At 39.5% G+C, this 22,825-nt stretch overlaps 1 protein-coding gene across 1 annotated transcript in view; it reads right to left on the minus strand.

Annotated features, from left to right (window-relative positions):
• LOC117490370 (polypeptide N-acetylgalactosaminyltransferase 10-like) overlaps positions 1-22,825 on the minus strand; it is a 71,770-nt gene that overhangs the window by 37,845 nt on the left and 11,100 nt on the right. The window contains exons 2-3 of the mRNA XM_034140088.1: positions 10,125-10,227; positions 9,134-9,272 (exon numbers count right to left, since the gene is read on the minus strand). Of these exons, the coding sequence (XP_033995979.1) occupies positions 9,134-9,272; positions 10,125-10,227 (242 nt within the window). The remainder of the gene's footprint in view (positions 1-9,133; positions 9,273-10,124; positions 10,228-22,825) is intronic.

Consider the following 22,825-nt stretch of genomic DNA (forward strand, 5'->3'; position numbering starts at 1 on the left):
AACCTCCAGCCTCTCCGGTTGATATTCTGGGGTCTCTCAAAAAAAACATCCTCCCCTCGGTCATGAACCTTGGAGTGACCTTCACCAGCACTTTTAAATTCGACAAGCAGATCAGCACTGTAGTCAAATCGTGCTTTTTTAAAATAAGACTATTGGCCAAAACCAAGTCGTATTTATCTTTTAATGATTTAGAAATGGTTATTAACGCCTTTGTAACCTCGAGACTCGACTATTGCAACGCTCTGTATGTGGGTATGGACCAGGCCTCAATTAAACGCCTGCAGCTAGTCCAAAATGCAGCTGCACGTTTGCTGACTGGCCACAAAAAGCGTGACCACATCACCCCTATTCTGGCCTCACTGCACTGGCTTCCAGTTCGGTTCAGAATTGATTTTAAAATCCTTTTATTTGTTTTTAAAGCACTAAATGGGCTGGCTCCGGCCTATATAACTGAACTGCTCCAGCGCTACACCCCAGCCAGACCTTTAAGGTCTGCTGACCAGCTGCTGCTGGTAGTGCCCAAGACCAGGCTTAAAACCCGAGGGCACCGAGCCTTCGCAGCAGCTGGCCCTAGGCTCTGGAACACTCTGCCCCTCCATGTGAGGTCGGCCCAGACCCTAGGGGTTTTTAAATCCACTCTAAAAACACACTTCTTCTCTCTGGCCTTCTAGTTAGAGCGGAGCACGACTCCTGACTTTTCCTTGTGTTTTTATTTTAATTTTGTTTTTTTATATATATCTGTTGTAACTTATTGTCGTTTATTGTGATTGTAGTAATGTGTTTTTATTACATGTACAGCACTTTGGCTCGACCAAAAATCGCTTTTAAATGTGCTATATAAATAAAACCTGATTTGATTTGATTTGATTTGATGATGCTAACATAAAATGATAAGTATGTCCTCTTGTTTAGAACTTAAGTGTCTATCATATTTGCAAAAATTGTAATTTGTCTTGTAATTTAGCTCCGGATTTTAGGACAACATGCACCATACACAACAAGGAAAACAGATAACATATTAACATTATTTTTCTTTTTTTTTAATGTACAGTTTAAACAGTGTTGCTTTTGGATCAAATCCATTCATGATATTTCAGTTCAGCAGTGCACACAACAGTGTTTATACACGCATAAATATTGACTAATGCGGTGGAGGAAGGAAATCAATGAATAGCTAATAAACAAAAGCTGGTTATGCTCAGACTTAATGTAAGTAAGTGTTTGGCCATATAGATTCATGGAGATATTCAGTTTGTTTAATTTAGATGTTCATATGCTAATCGAGAGCAGGGTGGGAAATCTTGTGGAACCAGGAACACTGGCCTTTTTCTTCCGTGCTCTCAGCCCGACCTGATCAACGTGTCGCTCCTTTAATAAGAAGACGTAATGAAGCGTTCCACCTGCTGGCTTGACCTTCCCTCCCATTCTGTTGTCTTTCTCTCTCTGAGTAGTTGAGGACGAATCTGTAGAGACAGTAATTATCTCCGAGTCTCTCAGGCCTGTCTGGCTGCCTCAAACTCCACCTCTGTCTTTCTTCCTCTGTATCCTTCTGTCTGTCTCTCTATCACACCCTTCAGACAGTGAGTGAGAGTGAAATGAATGAATGAATGCTGCTGGGAGGTACTGGCCTACTGAGCACTGTTGTGGCACCATGTTGTCAGACAGACGTCACTCTGCTGTCACTTCGACCAAACAAAGAGACACACCTGATCCCCCCCCACCACCCTGTGCTCTGCCCAATGTCTTTGTATTTCCTGTGTAAAGCGTAAAGGACCTCTGAGGTTCAGAGTGTCCCAGACATGCAATTTCTGTGCTCTTGTTTAGAGGGATTTCAGGCTTCGACACAACAGCCAGACGGAGGCCTATGGAGCTAATTTCCTGCCATAACTCCACAAACAAACTAAACAGGTTTTACAAATGCCTTATGATTCACTAACAAACACAATGTGGTTTGCAAATACAAAACACCATCTACAAACTAATGCATTTAGTTTTGCAAAGAAAAAACGTATCTATCAAATAAACACATACCATTATTCTAATAAATCATGTTTCAGAGACAAATTCAGCTTAGGTTTTACAAGTACACACATTTTTTTTACAACTACAACACTTATTTTTACAAGTACAAAACTTGTTTTTACAACTACAAAACTTTTTCTTCTCACGGCGGAATATTACTGCCAAAAGTCACGTGAGTGAGTCACGTGACTTTTGGCAGTAATATTCCGCCGTGGTTGTGCTCATACACACTCACACATGCTCACTCACACATGCTCCACGGCAGCAGGGGGCACTACTGAGTCCATTGGGAAGGCGGGAGGTTGAGCAGAGCATGGAACAGCCCTTGCCAGTCTGATGACAGGTGTTTCTAGCGATCCAGCCGGTGATCTGAATTTAGCGATCACAACGAAAACAGCCAAGACACATATTGAGCCCAGAAAATGAATGTTATTAGGGCTGTAAATATAATAAGCCTTTGTCTAAAATGGACAACATTGTAACTAAGGAGATTTAAACTATACAGCGATTCTCCACTCGGTCAATCAGCTGCTCTTCATTTTCTTTCCTGCTATATTCAATGAGTGATACAAATATTTTTTACCATACGTTCTGAATAAAACTGACACTGTTGGACTCGGTACTAGTTGACTGCTACCAGAAATAAAAGGAAGTAGCCTACTTTACTGTGTACTTTGTGAGTAATCCTCTGTCAGAGTCCCCTCCATAGTACATAATGCATGTTTTTTGCTATCTTTGATGAATGATACAAATAAAATGTTACCATTAGTTCTTAATGAAATTGATACGGTTTGACTTTGTATTAGTAAGCCTACTACTAACAATACATTGAAGTACTTTTACTGTGTATTGTTTGAGAAATACTCTGTCAAAGTCCCCTCCTGTGAACAAAATCAAGCCACTTCTGCTAAGTTTGATGAGGGAATTATTTTTTGTTGCCATTAGTTCTTCGTGAGATTGATCCTGTTGGACTCAGTACTACTGAAACTACCCCCACAAGTACTATGAAGTACTTAATGTGTACTTTTCCAGTAATCCTCTGTCAATGTCCCCTCCTGAGTACAAGAATGCATGTTTTTCTTTTAATAAGCGTTAAAAAACATTTCTTCCTGAGACTGATATTGTTGGACAGAGTATTTTAAGAGGATGGTAGACATGATATCAGCAATACTTCCAGTCAGTACTCCAGCAGCAGCATTTTCACACCTTGGAAAGCCTTTAGAGTCTGGCCTGGATAGCTGGTCACAAATATCCTTCAGCACACTGACACACTCTGTCACATGGTTGCCCTCTTATGATGCTGCTGTCTTTTAATATATAATTATTCCTCTGCCGCTAGTTCGTTCCTCGCAGATTCTTCAGTCTCATCAGCCTCATCCTTCCATCAGTCCCAGTTAACGCCTCCAGCACACTTCCAGTATCTGACTCCATATGATATTGTCCTGATGCTGTAAGGGTGATGCCCCATGATCACAAAATGACCCCTCTCGAGTGCCAAGGACCTCATATTATGTCTGTCATTAATGTTACATCACCCATTAAATCACCCAAAAAATATTTTTTTCCCTCATCAAACTTAGAAGAAGTGGCTTGATTTTGTTCTCAGGAGGGGACTTTGACAGAGTATTTCTCAAAAAAATACACAGTAAAAGTACTTCAATGTATTGTTAGTAGTAGGCTTACTAATACAAAGTCAAACCGTATCAATTTCATTAAGAACTAATGGTAACATTTTATTTTTGGGTCATTCCAGAATTGGAGGACATTTCATGTCCCCCATATAAAAAATCTAATAATCCATGCCCAAAAAGCTAAGACATGCACTTGTTGTGTTAAATATACTTGTCTTGAGACAAGATGCATATAAAGTTGTAGAAAAAGTGGTTTCAAAATATTATTTAAAATATCAAATAGCTCTCGAACACCCCCTAAAATTGCCCTTTTCTCTTGTCCCAGCTTCTTGGTGACCAACTTGCATGTCAAATATAACATTTAAAATAGGGTTTTTATTTACTTTTTTGGTATTATTCTATTGATTTATGTGTCTTGTAATGGTAAAATCAATTTGTTAAATCATAAACACATTTTAAATAACAGTAATTTTGCACAGAAGGTGTGTCCCTCAACATGCGCGCAACCCTGTTACCGAAACCTTTTTAGCTTGGCAGAGGAAGTGAAAAAACTGTTTGTCGCATGACACAGTGGAAAGGACATCAGCAAGCCATGTGCTACTACCATGGGTAGACCAAAACTAAGTCCTCTCTTTTATTTGTAATATATTTCCAATCTTGTCACTCTTGAAGGAGTGTGGCACTCATACAAACGCAACCCTGTTACTCAAATTATGAGACAAAAACTAATTAATTTCAAATGTATCTTTCTTTTGTTAAATATCTAAGTGTGTCCATTCCTTGACAATAGCATTACATTGAGCAGCTAGCATTAATTCCTGAGGTAAAAGCTAAAATTAGCATTGATTTTCAACCCTGTTACTTGCAACCCTGTTACTATAATTAGAGTAACAGGGTTAATTCTTCATTGGAAAATATACATTTGATGCCTTAGCTGGGCAAATCACTTTTTTTTATGGTTTATTATCTGTTTTTCCTAAATACATAACAAAAAATAATAAAATGAAAGGTTCATTTTTCAAAAATGTTGGTGTCTAAATTGTCCTCCAATTCTGGAATGACCCTTTTATCATTCATCAAAGATAGCAAAAAACATGCATTATGTACTATGGAGGGGACTCTGACAGAGGATTACTCACAAAGTACACAGTAAAGTACTTCCTTTTATTTCTGGTAGCAGTCAACTAGTACCGAGTCCAACAGTATCAGTTTTATTAAGAACTTGTGGTAAAAAATATTTGTATCACTCATTGAATATAGCAGGAATAAAATGAAAAGCAGCTGATTGACCGAGTGCAGAATCGCTGTATACAGGGGCGGACTGGGACAACAAATCAGCCCGGGACTCTCGACCGGCCCACTTCGGTACCGCCGGCCCACCTCGGTACCGCAAGTAAATACCGCGAGGAAATTGACGACGGGGGGGGGGGGGGGGGGTGAGCAGTGACTTATCCGACCGGCCCACTTCAGTACCGGCCCATCGGGATTCGTCCCGAACGTCCCCTGGCTGTATATATAGTTTAAATCTCCTTAGTTACAATGTTGTCCATTTTAGACAAAGGCTAAATATATTTACAGCCCCTAATAACATTTATTTTCTGGGCTCAATATGTGTCTTGGCTGTTTTCGTTGTGATCCTAAATTCACCTTGTTTATAATATTATCACTATAACACTGACCCAGATCGCTGGATCGCGAGAAACACCTGTCATCAGGCTGGCAAGGGCTGTTCCATGCTCTGCTCAACCTCCCGTCTTCCCAATGGACTCAGTAGCACCCCCTGCTGCCGTGTAGCATGTGTGAGTGAGCATGTGTGACTGTGTATGAGCCAGCAACTGCGGAATATTACTGCCAAAAGTCACGTGACTCACTCACGTGACTTTTGGCAGTAATATTCCGCCGTGAGAAGAAAAAGTTTTGTACTTGTAAAAAAAAGTTTTGTAGTTGTAAAACAAAGTGTTGTAGTTGTAAAACAAATTTGTGCACTTGTAAAAAAAAGTTGTGTACTTGTAAAACCTAAGCTGAATTTGTCTCTGAAACATGATTTATTAGAAAAATGTTATGTGTTTGTTTGATAGATACGTTTTTTCTTTGCAAAACTAAATGCATTAGTTTGTAGATGGTGTTTTGTATTTGCAAACCACATTGTGTTTGTTAGTGAATCAGAAGGCATTTGTAAAACCTGTTTAGTTTGTTTGTGGAGTTATGGCAGGAACTTAGCTCCATAGAGGCCTGTCAGGTCAGACATTGACCCTGTTTCATTGGTCCGTGCATGATTGAGCCAAGAGCTTGCTTTTAATTAAAGATGTTGCCAAAAAATAAGCCGCAAATGATCCAATAAACCCAAGAGTGTGCTTATTAAGCCCTATCATTAGAGATGATAACCATGGTTGCGTAACACACTTTCAACAGAGTTACACAACGACACAATCAAAAAGCACAGATTATGATGTATCTATTGAAGGCTTACAATTGTTGCACTGACAGCTGTTCCTTTTAAAGGATTCAACTGTGGATCATTTCAAGTCATTAATAATTGGTATTGGCAATGTTGTGTTTCGTTGAATTACATTCAAACTGCTTTGTTGTTGCCACCCCAAACAATACACCACAGAATAACAGTGTTAGTGATCAGAATCAAGTGTAAATGGATCTATATTTCCTTGAAAAGTTATATATACTGTAGCTCAAACTGTAAAATTACCATTATCATAAACAGCCTAGGGTAATTTCAATCTTTATGACCTGGTATTTCTCATGCCTGTGCTCTTCTGGATCCTCTGTTAACATTAGTGCTCTGTGGGCTAAGAGGAAGGGAATGATAAATGTACACATAACGCTGCTGTCCAGAAGGCTTGGAAATCATAGTGTCTCACATTTTATGCCACACTGGCTCCACAGCTGCATTGCTCCACCTCGCAGCTCACGAAAAGCTCTGCTCCCTTTACAGCTTTGAACATGAACAAATGTTTTAAATAATTTGAAAGAATTGGGTGCAGTTTGTTGTGCAGCGTTGATAAAGGGTGTTAGGATGACTTTAGGATGGAAAACGCTTCATAAGAGTTGTCTTACAGTGACTGCAGGAGCGAAAGAAGCCTCTGAATTCCTGTCACGTATCAGGTCAGCAGGGTCTGATTCTGTTTAGCAGTTGATATTTATAGTGTTGCTGTTGTGTTTATTTCCAGTATTTTCTTCTTTAATGAGTCAGAGAAGAGCTGAGAGAAACGCAGCAGGCTGTCCAGTATTAACAGGTTCATATGGCTCATCATGTCTCTAAAGACTGTTATTTAACACACTTTATTCTGGTAAATGTTGAACTTAATGAATGCCTCATCCATGCCCCAAGACAACAAATGAAATAGCAGTTGTGACTGCTTAGCGCTTTTTAGCCTTTTAGGCCTCTTAGGTGTTGATATGCTGAAGTTTAGCAATTTATGTTTGTTCTTTCTATGTTATGTTTCGATTACAAATGATTATTGTTTAGTGGGTTTTATTTTCCATCTTACATTATGTGTTCCATTTCATCTAATTGTATTAAATGTATGTGTACTATATCATTTATTTCCTGTGTTTATGTTCATGTTATGTCTATTTCATTCCTCCAAAGCTGGACTTGTTGTATGAAAGAGGCTTTATAAATAAAGTGCAAAGTGCTAGACAAGTGGATCACCAAAATCAGTGTCAGCGGATCACCAAAATGATCAACGCTTTCTCTTCTTGGAATATCTCGACAAATACTGGTTAGATTTAAAATGTCCATGGACAGAGGCCAACAAATACATACTGTACAATAAACAAAACAATACACTTTCCAATTTCCGATCTTCTCCTAGCTCCTCTTCTTCCTCAGGAAATCACATTCCAAATATAACCCCAGCCCCCCTGCAGTCAGAATAAAAGCTTCTGAAGAGCAACAGAGCAGAAGTCTATCTGTTCTTCACACCTTGCAGCAGAGGGGGACATCAATGACGCTGTTAATTGCTGTCAGGAGCATGGTTTATAAGTGCATACAGTAGGTGTTGTGTTGTGTGTTATCAGCTGCCGTCAGTGTAAAGCTATACATGTCTCCTGTGAATACACTGGACAATTGTTCCTATTATTGCCTGTTGTAATGAGTTGGGACGGATCCAAAAGGAAAATTAACGGTGCTATAAGAAGGCTTTGGTGTTCAGGCAGAAGTGACCTAATGGGCACCTTCATCGCATCCCAGCAGAAGGTTGGGGGTATTTATTTCGCATTTGTAATATTTTGTGATTTAATGCCTGGATGGCAAGTCACATTTGTGTCTATCCTAAGGTTATAAAGTATTGACTATGGACTTGAGCAGGTCAAAATATTTTCAAGACAATTCTCAAACCAAAACAAGTTATTTCGCCTTACATTTTGCCTTGTCACACTGTAACATAATAACACATGCACTCAGGCAGTCAGATCCACATTTCTCTCCTACAATCCAAATGTAAAGATCCACAGCTTTCTCTTAAATCATCAGGAAGCTCAGAATTGTATCAGCTAATTGCTGTCTTTCTTTCTTCTTCCCTCAAAAACAGATATCACAGTCATGCTCTAAATCTGGCCTCATCTAATAGTCAACCTTATTTTTTGAGAACAACAACCATCTGTCAGGAAGGACTGGGAGTCAGCAGGTTTTCAATCCAACCAAAGGCTCCACCAGGTGATTCATTTTTCCTTTCCGGTTGATGGAGTGCCAATCTGTGAAATAACCTGCTGCAGTGGTTGGCTGGAATGAAAAGCTGCACACGCTCAGCCCTCTGCGGCCCGTTCCTGCCCCCATTCAGATGAAACTGCTCATACAAACACAGGAGATTTATTTCTTCTTCAAAAAACGGTTTAGCCCGAGGTTACTTGGCGCTTCACGGGAACATTCTTAAAGGAAGTGCTTTTCATCTGGTCACCATTGCACAGTCCATACAAATGACTGATGTGGCACTTTGAAATGGCATCACAACACCAACATGGCTCATATGGAACAGCCCTTTATTTTGTAATTTATTGAGTCAAAATAAAAATCACCTTTAGTCATAGAAAATTCAAAATCAAGTAAAAACAAAAAACGAATTCTAACAATAGTTAGAGTTCATGAATCACTGTTGTTGCATTATGGCATTTGATTGATACTGCCAGCTGTAATACACTTACGTTTTTTTTAATAAACAATACATAATAAATTAGTCAAATGAATAATACATTTTGCCAAAACCATTGAAGTCACTTAATTTCTGAAATAACTTTATATTTTGACTTTATTTTAAAATCAGACCAGTCTAGTAAAAGTTTTGCTGAAATTATGAAAATAAGAAAATGTATGAACCTTTTTTTGAAGTGTCAAAGCTCTGTACTTTGGCTCCTGATAATCAAACAGGCCCCACCTTAATGTTTATCTTGACACCTTGTCGCTGGCTATTAAACTTTATTCCTCCCTAGACAAACACACACAGTCACACTCATACAGGACTCACTTTGGATTGCGGATGTCAGGGACGGAGCGGTTGAGGGAGATCCGGTCGCTGACATAAATGTTGAAGCCGTTCTCCCTGTAGGCCTGGTCGACCCTGTCAGCGTCCGTGAGAGGGAACGCTTTCCCCTGTTCACCATTACCTGATCAAACAGATTACAGAACACCTCCATTTATTAAATACACCACACTGAAGTACGGTCATATTGTATCCAAAGTCTGCATACCTTTCTAAATGTTATCAACCTTTATGGGCTCATAGGCAAAAAGGCGTAAAAAAACATAGGTAACCTACTTTCGTTTGGATAAGATAATGCAATATTCAAACATCAAAAATAATTTCTGGCACAGTGTTGAAAGTAGTGTTTAAAGTATTGCGCCTCAAGGTTTGGAGTATCAAACAAAAACCCTGATCTTTACAGTCAACAGAGATCAGACCAAAATAAAAATTATTCTCAGGCCTATTTGTACACGGGGGAAACACATATTTTATTTAAAAAGAATCAGGGAGCAGTAAATATCCAGTAAAAATAAAAAATACCTTTATCATTAAAATAAATACATGTTTTATTAAGCAGAAAATATACATTTCCTCCTAAAACAAGTGTGGAAGATATCCTCAGGCCTTTAACAACTCATTTCAGGAAGGAAGAACCCATTCCAACTAATTTACACTTTTTGTATAGAGGTTGATTTCCCTGAACAGCATATAAAACTGAGTTGGTGATGATTGTAGCAGATATAAACTATATTTATGACAGCAGAAATGCATTTAAAGCAGATTCACACCGCTGCTGCAGAGCAGGAGAGCAATAAGACTCAGAGACGGAATTGCATGGTGTGTTTGAGAAGAACAGTTCATCTAGATATAAGCGTATGAATGTGTGGATCTTTCTTCAAAATATGGGATTTTTTTCCTAACAGTGTCATGCGTTCCTCTTCTATCTATGAGGGATCATCTTTGGGGAGCGACTAGGAGGAGGTTTGGGACTTACCAGATCGAGATAAATCTATTTTGATTGCTTCATAGTTATGCCAGTCTATCCTCTGCACGCCATCACGTATCACCTGAGCATCCTTCCCCGCCCGATTAACCGCCTGTGGAAACACACAAGCAAGGAGAAAGGCAGTCATTATTGCTGTCAAACACACGGATATACTGTACTTGTTGGAGCAGACAGTCCATCACATTCACCACCTTTAAGATGATCATTGTGGTTGTAATGGATCCATTTAAAAAAGTTAGTGCTTTTAAGGACCCTTTGGCATCTGATATTTGAAAGTCAACTGCATAAAAATGCAAATTCCAGAGGAAATCAAACCCCAGGCAAAACAATGAGACGACATGAAAAGGTCCATCAAACTTTGGCCATATCTCAAAACTCTCAAATGTCAAAGTGTCTATAAATGCACCAGAAGGGAGGGTTTTTGAAACTGTTCCACTAACTCATAAAATGTGCTTGATAAATTTCCTCGAGCAAGCTTCCAAGTCTCTGTTTCACATTAAGTTTTCCATTACCAAGATTTATTTGGGTATTTATAGCTACAAAACTGGACAGCTAGAAATGAGCTTAGTAATGCTAAATCAACGAGGGAAGAGCCAGATGAATTTGATTTCTCCTACAGCCTAAGGCTTTTGGCCACTGTCAATAAACCTTCAACTTGTACAAGACACTGAGAAATTGTCAAAAGTGATGTTAATTAGGGCTGCTCAATTAATCGTATTTTAATCGCAATTACGATTTTGGCTTGCAACGATTATGAAAACAACATAATCGAAATAAAACGATTCTTTTATTCTTTTAATTTAAAAAAAAAAAAAATTTTTTTTTTTTTTTTTGGTTTTTCAGTTGAATTATACTTAAAGTTCAGGGTAATCAACTGTTAAAAACATGCTGTTCACTTTTTTTTTTTTAATAAATGGATGTTTTCAAAGTAAATGGATAACCGTTTTTAATAATCGTGATATCAATTATTGACCCAAATAATCGAGATTATGGTTTTTGCCATAATCGAGCAGCCCTAATGTCAATTATTCAAAATGTGTTCTTAATGCGCTCAAATGTGCTAAGCCACTGGTGTGCATCTTTAGGAACACTCGCAGAGTTAGACAACAGTGCAGCACACACAATAAGGTTTTCTTCCTGGTCCCCTGTCAGAATCAGTGTCAGCGAAGAGATTTCTCCAGAACATCAAACTCTCACTTCCAACAGCGCTGTGCTGAGAGTTTATCCACAGAGTGTGTGCACTTCTATTTCATGCTTGAATATCCTGCGAGGAGAATATCAATGTGATGACGCAGAACCCCGCAGAGGCCTTATATACACAACCACACACATACAGACAGAGACGCTGCAGCTCCGCATATGGAGACAGAGGATGCTTCTTCTTCCATTTAGTCATTCTACACACCGAGTGACTTTCAGTGACTCTGCATTGTGAGTTACAGGATCACAGCACAATGGAGCAATAATGAGCTCGCTGGGAGGAGGAAATTAGCGAAACACTTTAAATACAAATGACACCACTGACTGTGTGAAATACAGTGAATTATTAATTAGACTGCGGGCTTAGAAGAATATGACACCAAATAAAAAACTGATCTATATACACACACATTTGGTTGAGGACTTTTGGTATGTGTGTTATGGTGTTGTTATTCAATATTTCCGATGACCAAGTTTTTACTTTTGGCGGCAACTGGAAGATTGTTGACATCCATCCATCTATTTTACTATACATTCACATTGTCATTTTAATCATTTGGATTTGCCGTGTTCTAAATGCATTGTCTTTTTAAATCTATGCACTGTCATCTTGTGCATGTCTGTCTGTCAATGGATAGAGACCCATCCAATGTTGCTCTCCCCAAAGTCTCTACAATGTTTTCCCTTTTAGATTCTCTTTGGGAATGTTTCCTTATACCCTAAGGAGGTCTCTGCTGCAAGGACAGAGGGTGTCGTATGATGCACACACTGTAAAGCCCCCTGAAACAATTGAGTTATTGCTGATATTGGGCTATTTAGGTCAAATGTGATTGATTGGTTGGTTCCTGACAGAGACGAGGTGGAAAGTGGGGACATTTTGGCCTGTTCTCACAATAGATCAAGATTTCATGTTTTGTTAAGGGTCAGGTTAAGTTAAAGTAAAGGTCAGGTAAAGGGATTCAGTAATGAGCAACATGTTGATGCGACACATATCTTTTCAAACTGCAAAATGTGGGGACTCGTGTGCATAATCAGACTGCATTGGCTTAAATATTTTACAATCAATTTGAATTTTAACACTTAAAATCCACACAGAAATGCAAATTGACATCATTCCACCTTAGAATATATAACTGGCCAGCTGCCACCTGATACAGGGAGACACGTGGACACCTGTTTCCACCTGTATGTATTGACTTATTATTCCATCTCCTTGCTGCTCTCACATAGATGCTGTATAGGAGAATAATTAATTCAGCTCTCTCTCTTCTTTCCCCCTTCTCCTCACCTCTCTCCCCTCCCTTCACCACTTCTATTCTCCTCTTTCTGTCACAGGCAGATGCCCTCAGTGTGTCATACAAGGACCTGACAAGCAGCAAGAGTCCATCTGTGCAAATGTATACTAAGAAGAAGCAAGATTGTGCCGCCCCATTTCCTCCTGATTAAAATTTCAGCACACGTCGCCATGATATTCCTCTGGGGCTTTTCTTCATTCTCAACAAGACCTTGAAAAACAAGACAAGGAGAGAGGAAAACTTTTCTGCTAATGTGTGCACATGTTTAGTTTTGTGGAAGCAGAACGGGGGCGGGAACTGAACCCGAACAAAAGTAATTGAGACTGACAGTCGAAGAGGATGAGAATGAAAAAGACAGAATAATCTGCAGGAACAGATGGGGGATGAGATCGTTTCATGTGTTAAACAAGTGGGGTAAGACAAGTAAAAGGAGTCTGCGAAGATTTAAATTCTCAACACAGTCTCCTCTAATGGCCACTTGACTTTTCACAAATTGTTGATGTACTCTGGCTGAGAGACTGTCCTAAATGCTCATTATAAACTCAACTAACCAGCAAGTGCGATTGTTTAGTTATTCATTTAGATGACGCTGTTGGGATTGTTATTCGTTTGGCAGGTATTTGGTCAAATGACTAAATAAGTAGACACATTGAAGTGATGCCTTTTTGATAGCACTAGATAAGATGTCTGGGGATCACCAGAGCTATTACAATTCAAATTGAGGGGGAAATTAATATCCCAAATTGGATATTTGACAGAAATCCATTTAATCATTGACTAGATTTTAAAAGCGGTTGACTTTATAACCCAACAGAAGAACATAACTATTCCGTTTATTGCTCACATGAATACTGTACACCCAAGGCTCATACTTTTTCTGAACAGGACTAAGACTAACATGCCTAACATTTAATGAACATTTAAACTTTATCGTGAGCACGAGAAAACTTTGTTCTCCTTAGGGGCTCCGTAAAAAGCAGAGCAGAAGGAGCTCCATGATTCTCAGGGATTTAACACTGCTTAATCTTACAATTCTCCGTTAAATGTAATGATAGGAAATATATTGCATCAATTTCCATTTGAGCAAAAACAACACAATGTCCCAGCATGACCCTTTACATACTCACCCCACAAATGAAGCTAGCTCAATGTTTGCATCATAATGAGCATACAGATGCAATGTGATATGGTTTAGAGACTAGAAAAGTTTCAATGTTATAATTCACTGTATAAATGAATGATACAGAAACTCAAAACTACGTAACAGTCTTATTTATGATGAGGATACAATTATTGTTCTTATTTAGATTGGGGAGAAATGTGTTTTTTTCTTATAAGAAGTGTTGAATGTGAATGAAAACAAATTGTTTACTATGAGTGCAAATGGAGTGCAATGTGATTTTTGTGATACGAGGAATTATTTACAGTATGAACCCAGTTACATCACAGCCAGCTCATAAGAATGCAAATTCATAGCCAAGTCACACGCGCCCGCCCTGATGAGGCATTGAAACAGAGCTGAAAATAAGGCAGTACCAAAGAAAGTAATCAGTTTCCCTGCTGTACTACACAGCAGAATATTGCCTTCCTCCAGTCTGCTAATCACCATCATCAGAAAGCCAAGGCTCCATGCAGCCACAAACTCATTTCACTCTGGGCACTTTTCCGCTCTATTAATATTTGAGACAGCACAAACACACTGATAGGACATTGGAGGAACAACCCCACGAAGCACACAGGCTGTGCCTTTTCCATCCAGCACGCTCTCATTAACCAACAGGCCCCAAGACGTCTTATAAATGACACAGGAAACAGAAAACTATTTTTAAAGCATAACAATTATTTTAAGTTGAAAGTAAGCATGGGAGGAGAACTGAAAGGACAGGGATGTAAATCTTGTAACCTGGCAGTGAGAAGCCTCATTACATTTAATATAGCCTTTTAGTGCTCTGTTTAACTGATGACAAAAGGCCATGTGTCAGTCAGTGTTTGCACACAGATTCACAATAGACAGACTGAGAGAGTCAGTTAACAAATGTGTGGGTGTGTTTGCATAAGACATGGAGACAGACGCATGCACGTTGCCTAATCTTCCTAAAATGGGTTGTGTGTCTAATATCAAGATATGTCTTCTTCAAAGGACACATCCTTATCTCCAAATCAGACAAACGCTTCACTGCTAGTTTTAATCGTATATACTGTAGTTTGTGGAACATTCTGTTCAGAAATGAAAAGTCTGAAGTTTTTCGAATCAGCCACACTTGAAGGCGGGTTGAAAAGCCGGCTATTAAAGATAGGTGACATTGTTTAAATATAATGGATACAATTGTACATTTTAAGACAATGCAATATCCATAAGTGCTAATCCCAACAATTTACTGTATTAATAGGTTACAATATGCATGTTTTTGTTTTATTTATAAGTATGTATGGTTATTTTTATTAATGATTGTTTTAACAGTTTTGTATGTTAGGATTGCTATTTCATGTGGTTATACCACGTGCAATGACCATTTTTTTTTTAAACAAATAAATCTAGAATTCTATTCTAGTCTATATAGTCCCTCATGAAAGATATTAATTATCTCGACCGACCAATAGAGAGGCGAAGTCCCTCCCCTTCCTGTGGAGCTCCATGGGACCTTATTTCGGAAAAAGTATGTATTGAAGTCAATGGAGAGAGAAAGATTATCTTTCGATCCCGTTTGAATTGAGCCACGAATTACACATATGATGTTTGTCAATTTAAAAGATAATTTTGCAAGTCAAAAAAATAAAAATGTGTCGTAAAAATGTGAAGTAACACTTTCTTTTGTGTGAAACCGCTCAATGAACTACATCTCCCGTCTCGCACCAAGACGGCCGTCACGTTGGCACATTTCACTTCTTTCTTTCAGAATGAGGCGGAAAGTATTAAAAGAGATGAAAATCACTACTCTGGGCATGTTGAGAGCTGTACATACACACAAGGGGAGTTAGTCGGTTCCGTAAGAGCCAGCATGCAGGACCGGGATTCTGGGATTTGTAGTCTTTCTAGTTGCGTATTGTTCATAGTCTTATATTTCAACTGTTTTACGACAAACTGTGACTTTTTTTAAATGGAAATTATTTGTTAAGATTGACAAACATCATATGTGTAATTCATGGCACAATTCAAACAGGATCGAAAGATAATCTTTCTCTCCCCATTGACTTCAATACATATTTTTTCCGAAATAAGGTCCCATGGGTCGGAAGTAGATGGGCGGGACTTCGCCTCTCTATAACAGCATGAAGTGGGTGTGAAAGTTGGGTCGTTGTTTTGAAAGTTACAGAAATCGTCGGAAACAACTGTAGCAAGAATTGTTGCAATTGATAACTGCAGTTGTATTGATGTTACAAGCAAATACAGAAGAGAGGCTAAATTGAATGCCAGACAAATGTGATGTTCTATTATCTACTATCCAATCATAAATAAGAATGTTCCATGGCCATGACTGCTGGGCCAGATGAGCAGAGAGTCATCCCTTCACTAGTTAATTGATTACGGATGGCTTTGTTCACTCGAATAAATACAAATAAAATAAAAAGCTTAAATGGGTAGCCAAAAAGACTTTGGCGGCTGCCCAGATTGTGTGTGGGAAAACACTGAGATCTAAATGCCAACAAATGTATTGACTGTAAGAGGGAATGATAATAGTTAGAATGAAACAAAATGCAAGTGCCCAGAGCACAGGGATATTATGGTATTGTCAAGGCCAGAAAGCATATACTGATTTATTCTTCTTCTAAATTAAGGCCCATGATCCTTGCAGAAACTGTGTGGAGGATGGAATAGTGATACATAATTCATTGCTGAGTCGTTATGACATATTCAGTATGGAAATGTAGACAAGACCTAATCGAGGACATTACGGAGGGGGGCACTGAAATTGCAGTCAGTCATTGGTCCATTGGTTTTTCCCCTGGTGACCTCGATGGAGGGCTTTTCAGATTATAAAGAGCCTCTCTGAACCGCTGGCTGCCTAACCTCATTTCAATACTGCTGTGGTCTTCTGTTAATCTGCCCAACAGCAGATTATGTTTGCTGTTTGGTCAGATAGGCTGGGATTGGTGCTGCTGCTGTGGGTTTAGGCTCTCAGCAGCTGTTCTAAGACATTACACAGAAATGCAGCACCTACATGCCAAAGAGGCATGGATGAAGTTTTTTTTTTTCAATTTGATTTCTTTCTTTTATTCTGAGATGAAGACTTTCTAGTCTACTTTATTATTTATGCTCACTGTTGTTATTCTTTCTTTGCCATCATTATCCATCTTCAGCTTCATGGCCTGCCTCTATAGTTGTCAAGGCTATACTGACATCTTTATTTATTGAATCTTAGTCATTCAAATTGAGATGCGTTTTCAATAATCCTTATTATTTGATGAACAAAATGCGTTCCTCGATGTTCCTTTAGTTGCATTCAGGCCTATATATAATATACTCTGATCTGTTCTATGGTCACAATGCCACCTAAGGCAAAATTCATCTTCAAATACTAGCTGGCTGCCAGGATGTTTTCAGAGTGGTCTTTCATTTTCAGAGGAACATTGCCCAGGTAATATCGCTGTCACCCATAAGGGATCACTCAAAAGTGGCTGGTGAAAGGATGGAGGAAAATAAGATCTCTGCAGTAGTACACTTTTTTTTTTTCTCTTGCTTTCACCTCTACATTTATTTTCTGGGCTGTTGCCTGACACCTTCAACATTTAGGCTTAAATGAAAGCCTGAGGTGTGAAGTGGACAACTTCTTCACGCAGGTGGTGACTGTGGTTCTCCTCATGTGGCTTCTAAACTTTGTCAGAAGGTTGTTATGACGTGGTACCTAAAAACATATATTACTTTTACTGAATATTTTATCAGTCTTTTGTGGACGCTTGCTTGTTACACAGGACTAATACTCGAAATGCGGGCTTATAGCACACAGATAATACAGACAGATACATCTAAGGCTGCATACAATTTGTACTTCATTTGATTTTAGGTTATAAACGTGATGATGCAGTCTTATGTTGATGATGTTCATTATTGCCCTAGTGCTGAATGGGCCATCGGGATGTACTTCCTCAGGAAGAGGGACATGCTGTGGACAAACACTACATCTTAGGAAACTAAACTGGAACTCATGCAGTCAAAAGGCAAAAATAAGTGTAAGCGGCTTGATGGGTTTTAATGTTAACAATGATGTTGTGGGCAAAGTCAATTTGACTGTGGCTGCTTGAATTTCATAAGGCACTGCAATTTAACACATGGAAAACAAAATGAAGTTAAACCTCATTTATTCTTTCTGCAAGAACGTAGTGGTGTAGTAAAAGAGCTGGTCTAGGCAACAATGCCATGTGTCCGATAAGAACAAATATCCCCATTTATTCTCTGAGGAGGACAAATCAGACCACCTTGGGTCAATACTTCCCTTTTCAGTTTCCTCTCCTTCTAAGGGTCGACAGAAGTTTGAAGTGAGAAGGGGAAACTTTTCTGTTCTTTGCTTTTCCAATTCAGCTCGACCCTGAGAGACACAATTACCTGTATGATGTCCTCCTCCTCATCCTCCGCCTCCGTCAATTTGCCCTGGCTGTCTTGAGTCATCACACAAAAGCAGAAGCAGCAACCAATCTTTCTATAAAAAATAGTACACTGTACCATGGTACCCAGCACCAGACTACACGATCTAATAGGCGTCATTCCCCAAAGTCTGGACAAACATACTGTATGTATAATGTCCCTAAATCAAAGAGATCCAACTGAAAGAAGGGAAAGGAAATAATTTGTGTTGAGCTTAAAACCATCCTAAAGGTGTGATCATTTAAACGGCGGAGAATAGGGGAAACAAGGGAAAAAACAAAAATAAGAAGCATAAAAATAGATACAAAAAGAAAACAGCCAGTGGCTACAACTGCTTTGCTGAACCCATTCTGTTGTTTGGTGTTTTCTTAGCCCTAAGAGAAATATTGAGTTATGAAAAATCTAATTGGAAATTTTGACTGCAGGCCTAGACATGATTTCAAACCCCCCCCCCCCCTCTCCCCTCTCCCCCTGGACTCCTGCTCCACTGCTCTTTGCTGTTAAAGTTGCAGATCTCCAGGAGGAGTTTGAGGCAGCGAGACCTCCCTGGAAGAGGAGCCCAGCCCCCGACAGGAGTCATTATCCACAGCTCTGCTGCGAGCAGAGATACCAGGCAGAGGACTGGACACAGGCCATGACAGATGGCTGCTTCTCTGCCTTCTGCAGGCACAGGACTGTGCGTAATTCTTGGATGCATGACACAGACGCAAAAACACTGGCAATGTTGAGACTTTCATGTTGTGTGAACAGTTTCACCCCTCGCAGGATGTTTATTCAGTAGGAAAACAGTGAGTCAGTGTTTATCTCCACTGCCATCAATGCAAATACGAAGCACTTGCTATAACCATCACAGTTTTTTGCACAAAGAAGAAGTCAGTGCTCTTTTTCAAAATGTTTCCCAAGATTTACTTTACACTTTGATTAGCAGCACGACATTTACTCTTCACTGCAGATTTACTTTTTTAAGCATTGTGCATCTATTTTAAGGAGAAACAATAATCTTCTACATTGTTTATGCCATACAATAAGACTATAGGAGGAAACCATTTGGAAATTGGTCAGCTATCTTAGTCAACCTAATGCAAGGTATTTTACAACATGCAATTTAAGTTATAATTGAACTTTAACAGGAGAGTCTGATGGATGTGTAAGGGCCTTCAGTGTTCATTTACAGCTGGAACCACTGCCATGATCACAGCTTCCACTGGCTCCTATCCACACCCATCTGAGCAAAGTGCTGTTCAAATACGCTCCTTATTATCATGTCTTCAGGGAAATACTGTGAGGGGGCCATTTAGTGCTGAGTCGAGATGCTGCCAACTTAATTGCACGTTCTCTCCTGTCCCATGGTCCTTGGGTCTAATGCAGAACATGGTATGGTTCTCCCATGTAGGGTGAACGTAGGGTCAAGGTACAGTGATATAATCTATATGAGCTGTTGAAGCATCCTTGAAGAGGGTGAGTAATGATTCTTGGAATGCTGTTCTGTGACGCTGGACATCACTGCCCTTATAGGGAGGTGAAGTATCACCGAAGCTAACCATTCTCAATTGAAATAAGTCAGATTTCTATTGCCTGTTGGAAATGGATTTTAATTTCAATGTCAAGGGAAAAAGAGGATCCCTCTTCCAGGACTGACGACAAGTAACATCATTTGTCTAATTTGTGACAATTGTCAAGAAATAAATAAAACTAATTTGACTGATCGTGTTGCAGCTTATAGTACCCGTCTGTTGTTTTATTTCTTGGAATTGAAATAACTTGGCTTGTGTCCCCTTCTATTTTTATATGAAGACCAATTTTCTAGTCACCCCCATCATCTGTTACTTGTTTTTCATGATGCAGCCATGAGTATGTTAACAACCCCCTCACCCTGTCCCCTGGCATCCTCTCCATAAGCAGAACTCAGCCATGTTGCTGCTGGCTTTGGCTTTGGCTGTGTGGGAGGCAGGGTTCCACCGTGGGGACAGAGGACAGATGTGGCTTACATAATGATCGGCAAATCAGTTATCTCAGTGGCCCTAATCCTACTAGCATCCCTCCATACATCTCCCTATGGCTGCCTCGTCCTGCCGCGCCAATACTTACTGTGCCGTGCTCAGCCAGAGGGCCACTGCTTGTTCCCACCACTGGTTAGAAAGAGTGAATCAAGGAGCTCAGTAGGGAGGGCTTTTTACAGCACCACTGGAAGGCAATTACCAACTCTTGTCAGTAAGGGGACAGTCAGGCCACGGGATGAAAGCTTGGGGTTCAACTGACAACTTCCAATATGAGAGCATAATGTGAAACAAAGTGAGCAGAGGCAATGCTTTAAGAACTGTCAGAAAGACCCCTATTCAGTGGCTGGTTCGTAATGAAATAACATGCTGTACATCTACCAACTTGTTTCAGCTGGCTGCCTCACATCAATGCTAGGTACAGAGAGTAATGACAAGCAGCATTATTATTATTCCAAATAATTGAAGGAATACCTTTGAAAAATAACTCAATACTTATGACATGTTTTCATCAAGAGCTTTATTCATGTTTATTTCTTTGGCTTTTTTTACAGAACTAAAGACAAATAGGTCATTGAAAGCCTTCACCTTGTCTGAGGTGTTTTTATGCAATTTATGTTTTATGATTTGAGCAGCACAAATGAAATCCCATTGACCTTCATTATATTGGTGTGGCACAGACGTTTTAGAGGCCGTTACATCAAGGCAGGGGCACTTAAATATAAAACGATCCTCGGGGTACATTTCGAAAAGCATGTTTTGTTTTTTGTAATCTGGGAAAACAGACGCTTTGAGAAACATGTAATACTATCACTCCTACAGGCCAGTTTTTGTAATCCAGAGCACTGAAGAAAATGCCACCAAAATATTTGATTTTTCTTTTTGACACAGAAAAAGGAAACGGCGTGTTTAACAGAAACCCTAACGCTGTGTGCACAACTCAACGGCGCCTTTTCATCGTCTCAAATGTTCACCACACCCACATGCAGAACAGAGGTCTGAAAGCAATCGAAGAGCCTTTTGGACCCATCTCCCAAAAGAAAATGACTCAATATGAATAGGCTCCTCTCACTCCATTAAAATCCAGTCTTTTCTTGATTTTTTTCCCGTTGAGGATAATAGAAATCTGATGCAAACGTCTAGGAAGAATCTTAGGTAGAATCTTACAGCAGGTAGGGACACAAGTTATTTTTCCATCAGCATGACATGTATACGGTGTTTCTTAAAAGATACAAGTTTTATATTGTTCTAGATAAATTGATTGTTAAACCCTTATGGTGCTCTTTATCACTTAATTAAGGCCTAGACATCCAGTGTAACTTCCAAAAAACATTGTCAAAAAATACCCCGCAGTTGAGTGACAGCAGTGATGTCATTGAACTAGACTGTATTGCATCAGCTACCACCTAAGCCATTAAATGAGCTTGGAAAAAAATAGCAGCATTAATAGTTTGTTTCATTTCCCTTCTCTTCTCTTCCCCAACACAGCTTGTCTTTTCAGGCATCGTTTTACATCCCTAATCAATGCCAATGAAAATATTTTACCAGGGTTGGGGGTGGAGAGGTGTGCATGTGTGTATGAAATGATCAAAGCCCTATAAATGCTTACAGTGACATCACCTGCTGTTCCTGCGAGTGGCTCAGTAAGGAAAGCCATGGTCTAGCAGAGCAAAAAATGCAGCAATTTCTCCCGGAGACAGCACGTCAATCTTCAAACAGCTGTTCAGAAGTGCTGCTGTATGTGCAGACTGATTGCTGAAAAGTGCTGTGAGACTAGAAAATGAGACTGACTGCTTCAGTTCAAAACCTTACTCTGAAGCTCTCTGAACTGTAGGAAACATCTATTGCATCACCATCTGTCAAAATGAAACAAAGTTGTCACTTCACAGAGACGCATCCGCTGTAGCCTAATGGTGAGAGAAAAAAAGGTTTCATTCTGGAAACTTGGGAGTTCAATCCAGAACTGAGGGAATGTGGGCGAGGAAAGTCGAAATAAAGGCTACAATACTCCAGGAACAGCTGCTGTAGAGCTGCTGAAAAAAGAGGTTCAACCCTCCATCTCCTCGCTCACAATCATATACAAAGAAGAAAAACAGGTTCTTCTCGGTAATCGGGCTGGCAGGAAATCAGACAATACTAAAAGCATGTGCAGCACAACTTCTGCTACTGCGTCCAACTTTTGTGTAGTTATTTTCTGTCTTTTTTCCAATTTCTTCTCCTGCACTGCGTGAACCCCTTCTTCTTTTTCCAGTTAATATGAAATGTTATATTGCAGTGATTCATCTATCTGCTGACCTCAATGCTCAACTTTTCAAAAATGTACTTTTAGGCAGCCGAATTGTTGTGTAAAAGAACTGGGCTCCATTTTCACGAAGGCAACACAACTAGTCAAACTTAGTTGCCACCAGGTTGTCCTTCCCGTATATTAAACATGAGGACTTTTATAGAATATATATATAAGTTTAACTGTTCTATGGGCCACTGGGTGACATTTCAGTCTTTCTGTAGTGTTGAGCAGGGGTCAGCATGTTTTTTTGAGGTTCAATTCCCAGTGTATGAGATCCTGCACCTTCACTATGTTTGTATGAGAAAAAAAACTTCTGGAGCTCTATTTAC

Source organism: Trematomus bernacchii, unplaced genomic scaffold (assembly GCF_902827165.1).
Source record: "Trematomus bernacchii unplaced genomic scaffold, fTreBer1.1, whole genome shotgun sequence".
NCBI classification, from domain to species: domain Eukaryota; kingdom Metazoa; phylum Chordata; class Actinopteri; order Perciformes; family Nototheniidae; genus Trematomus; species Trematomus bernacchii.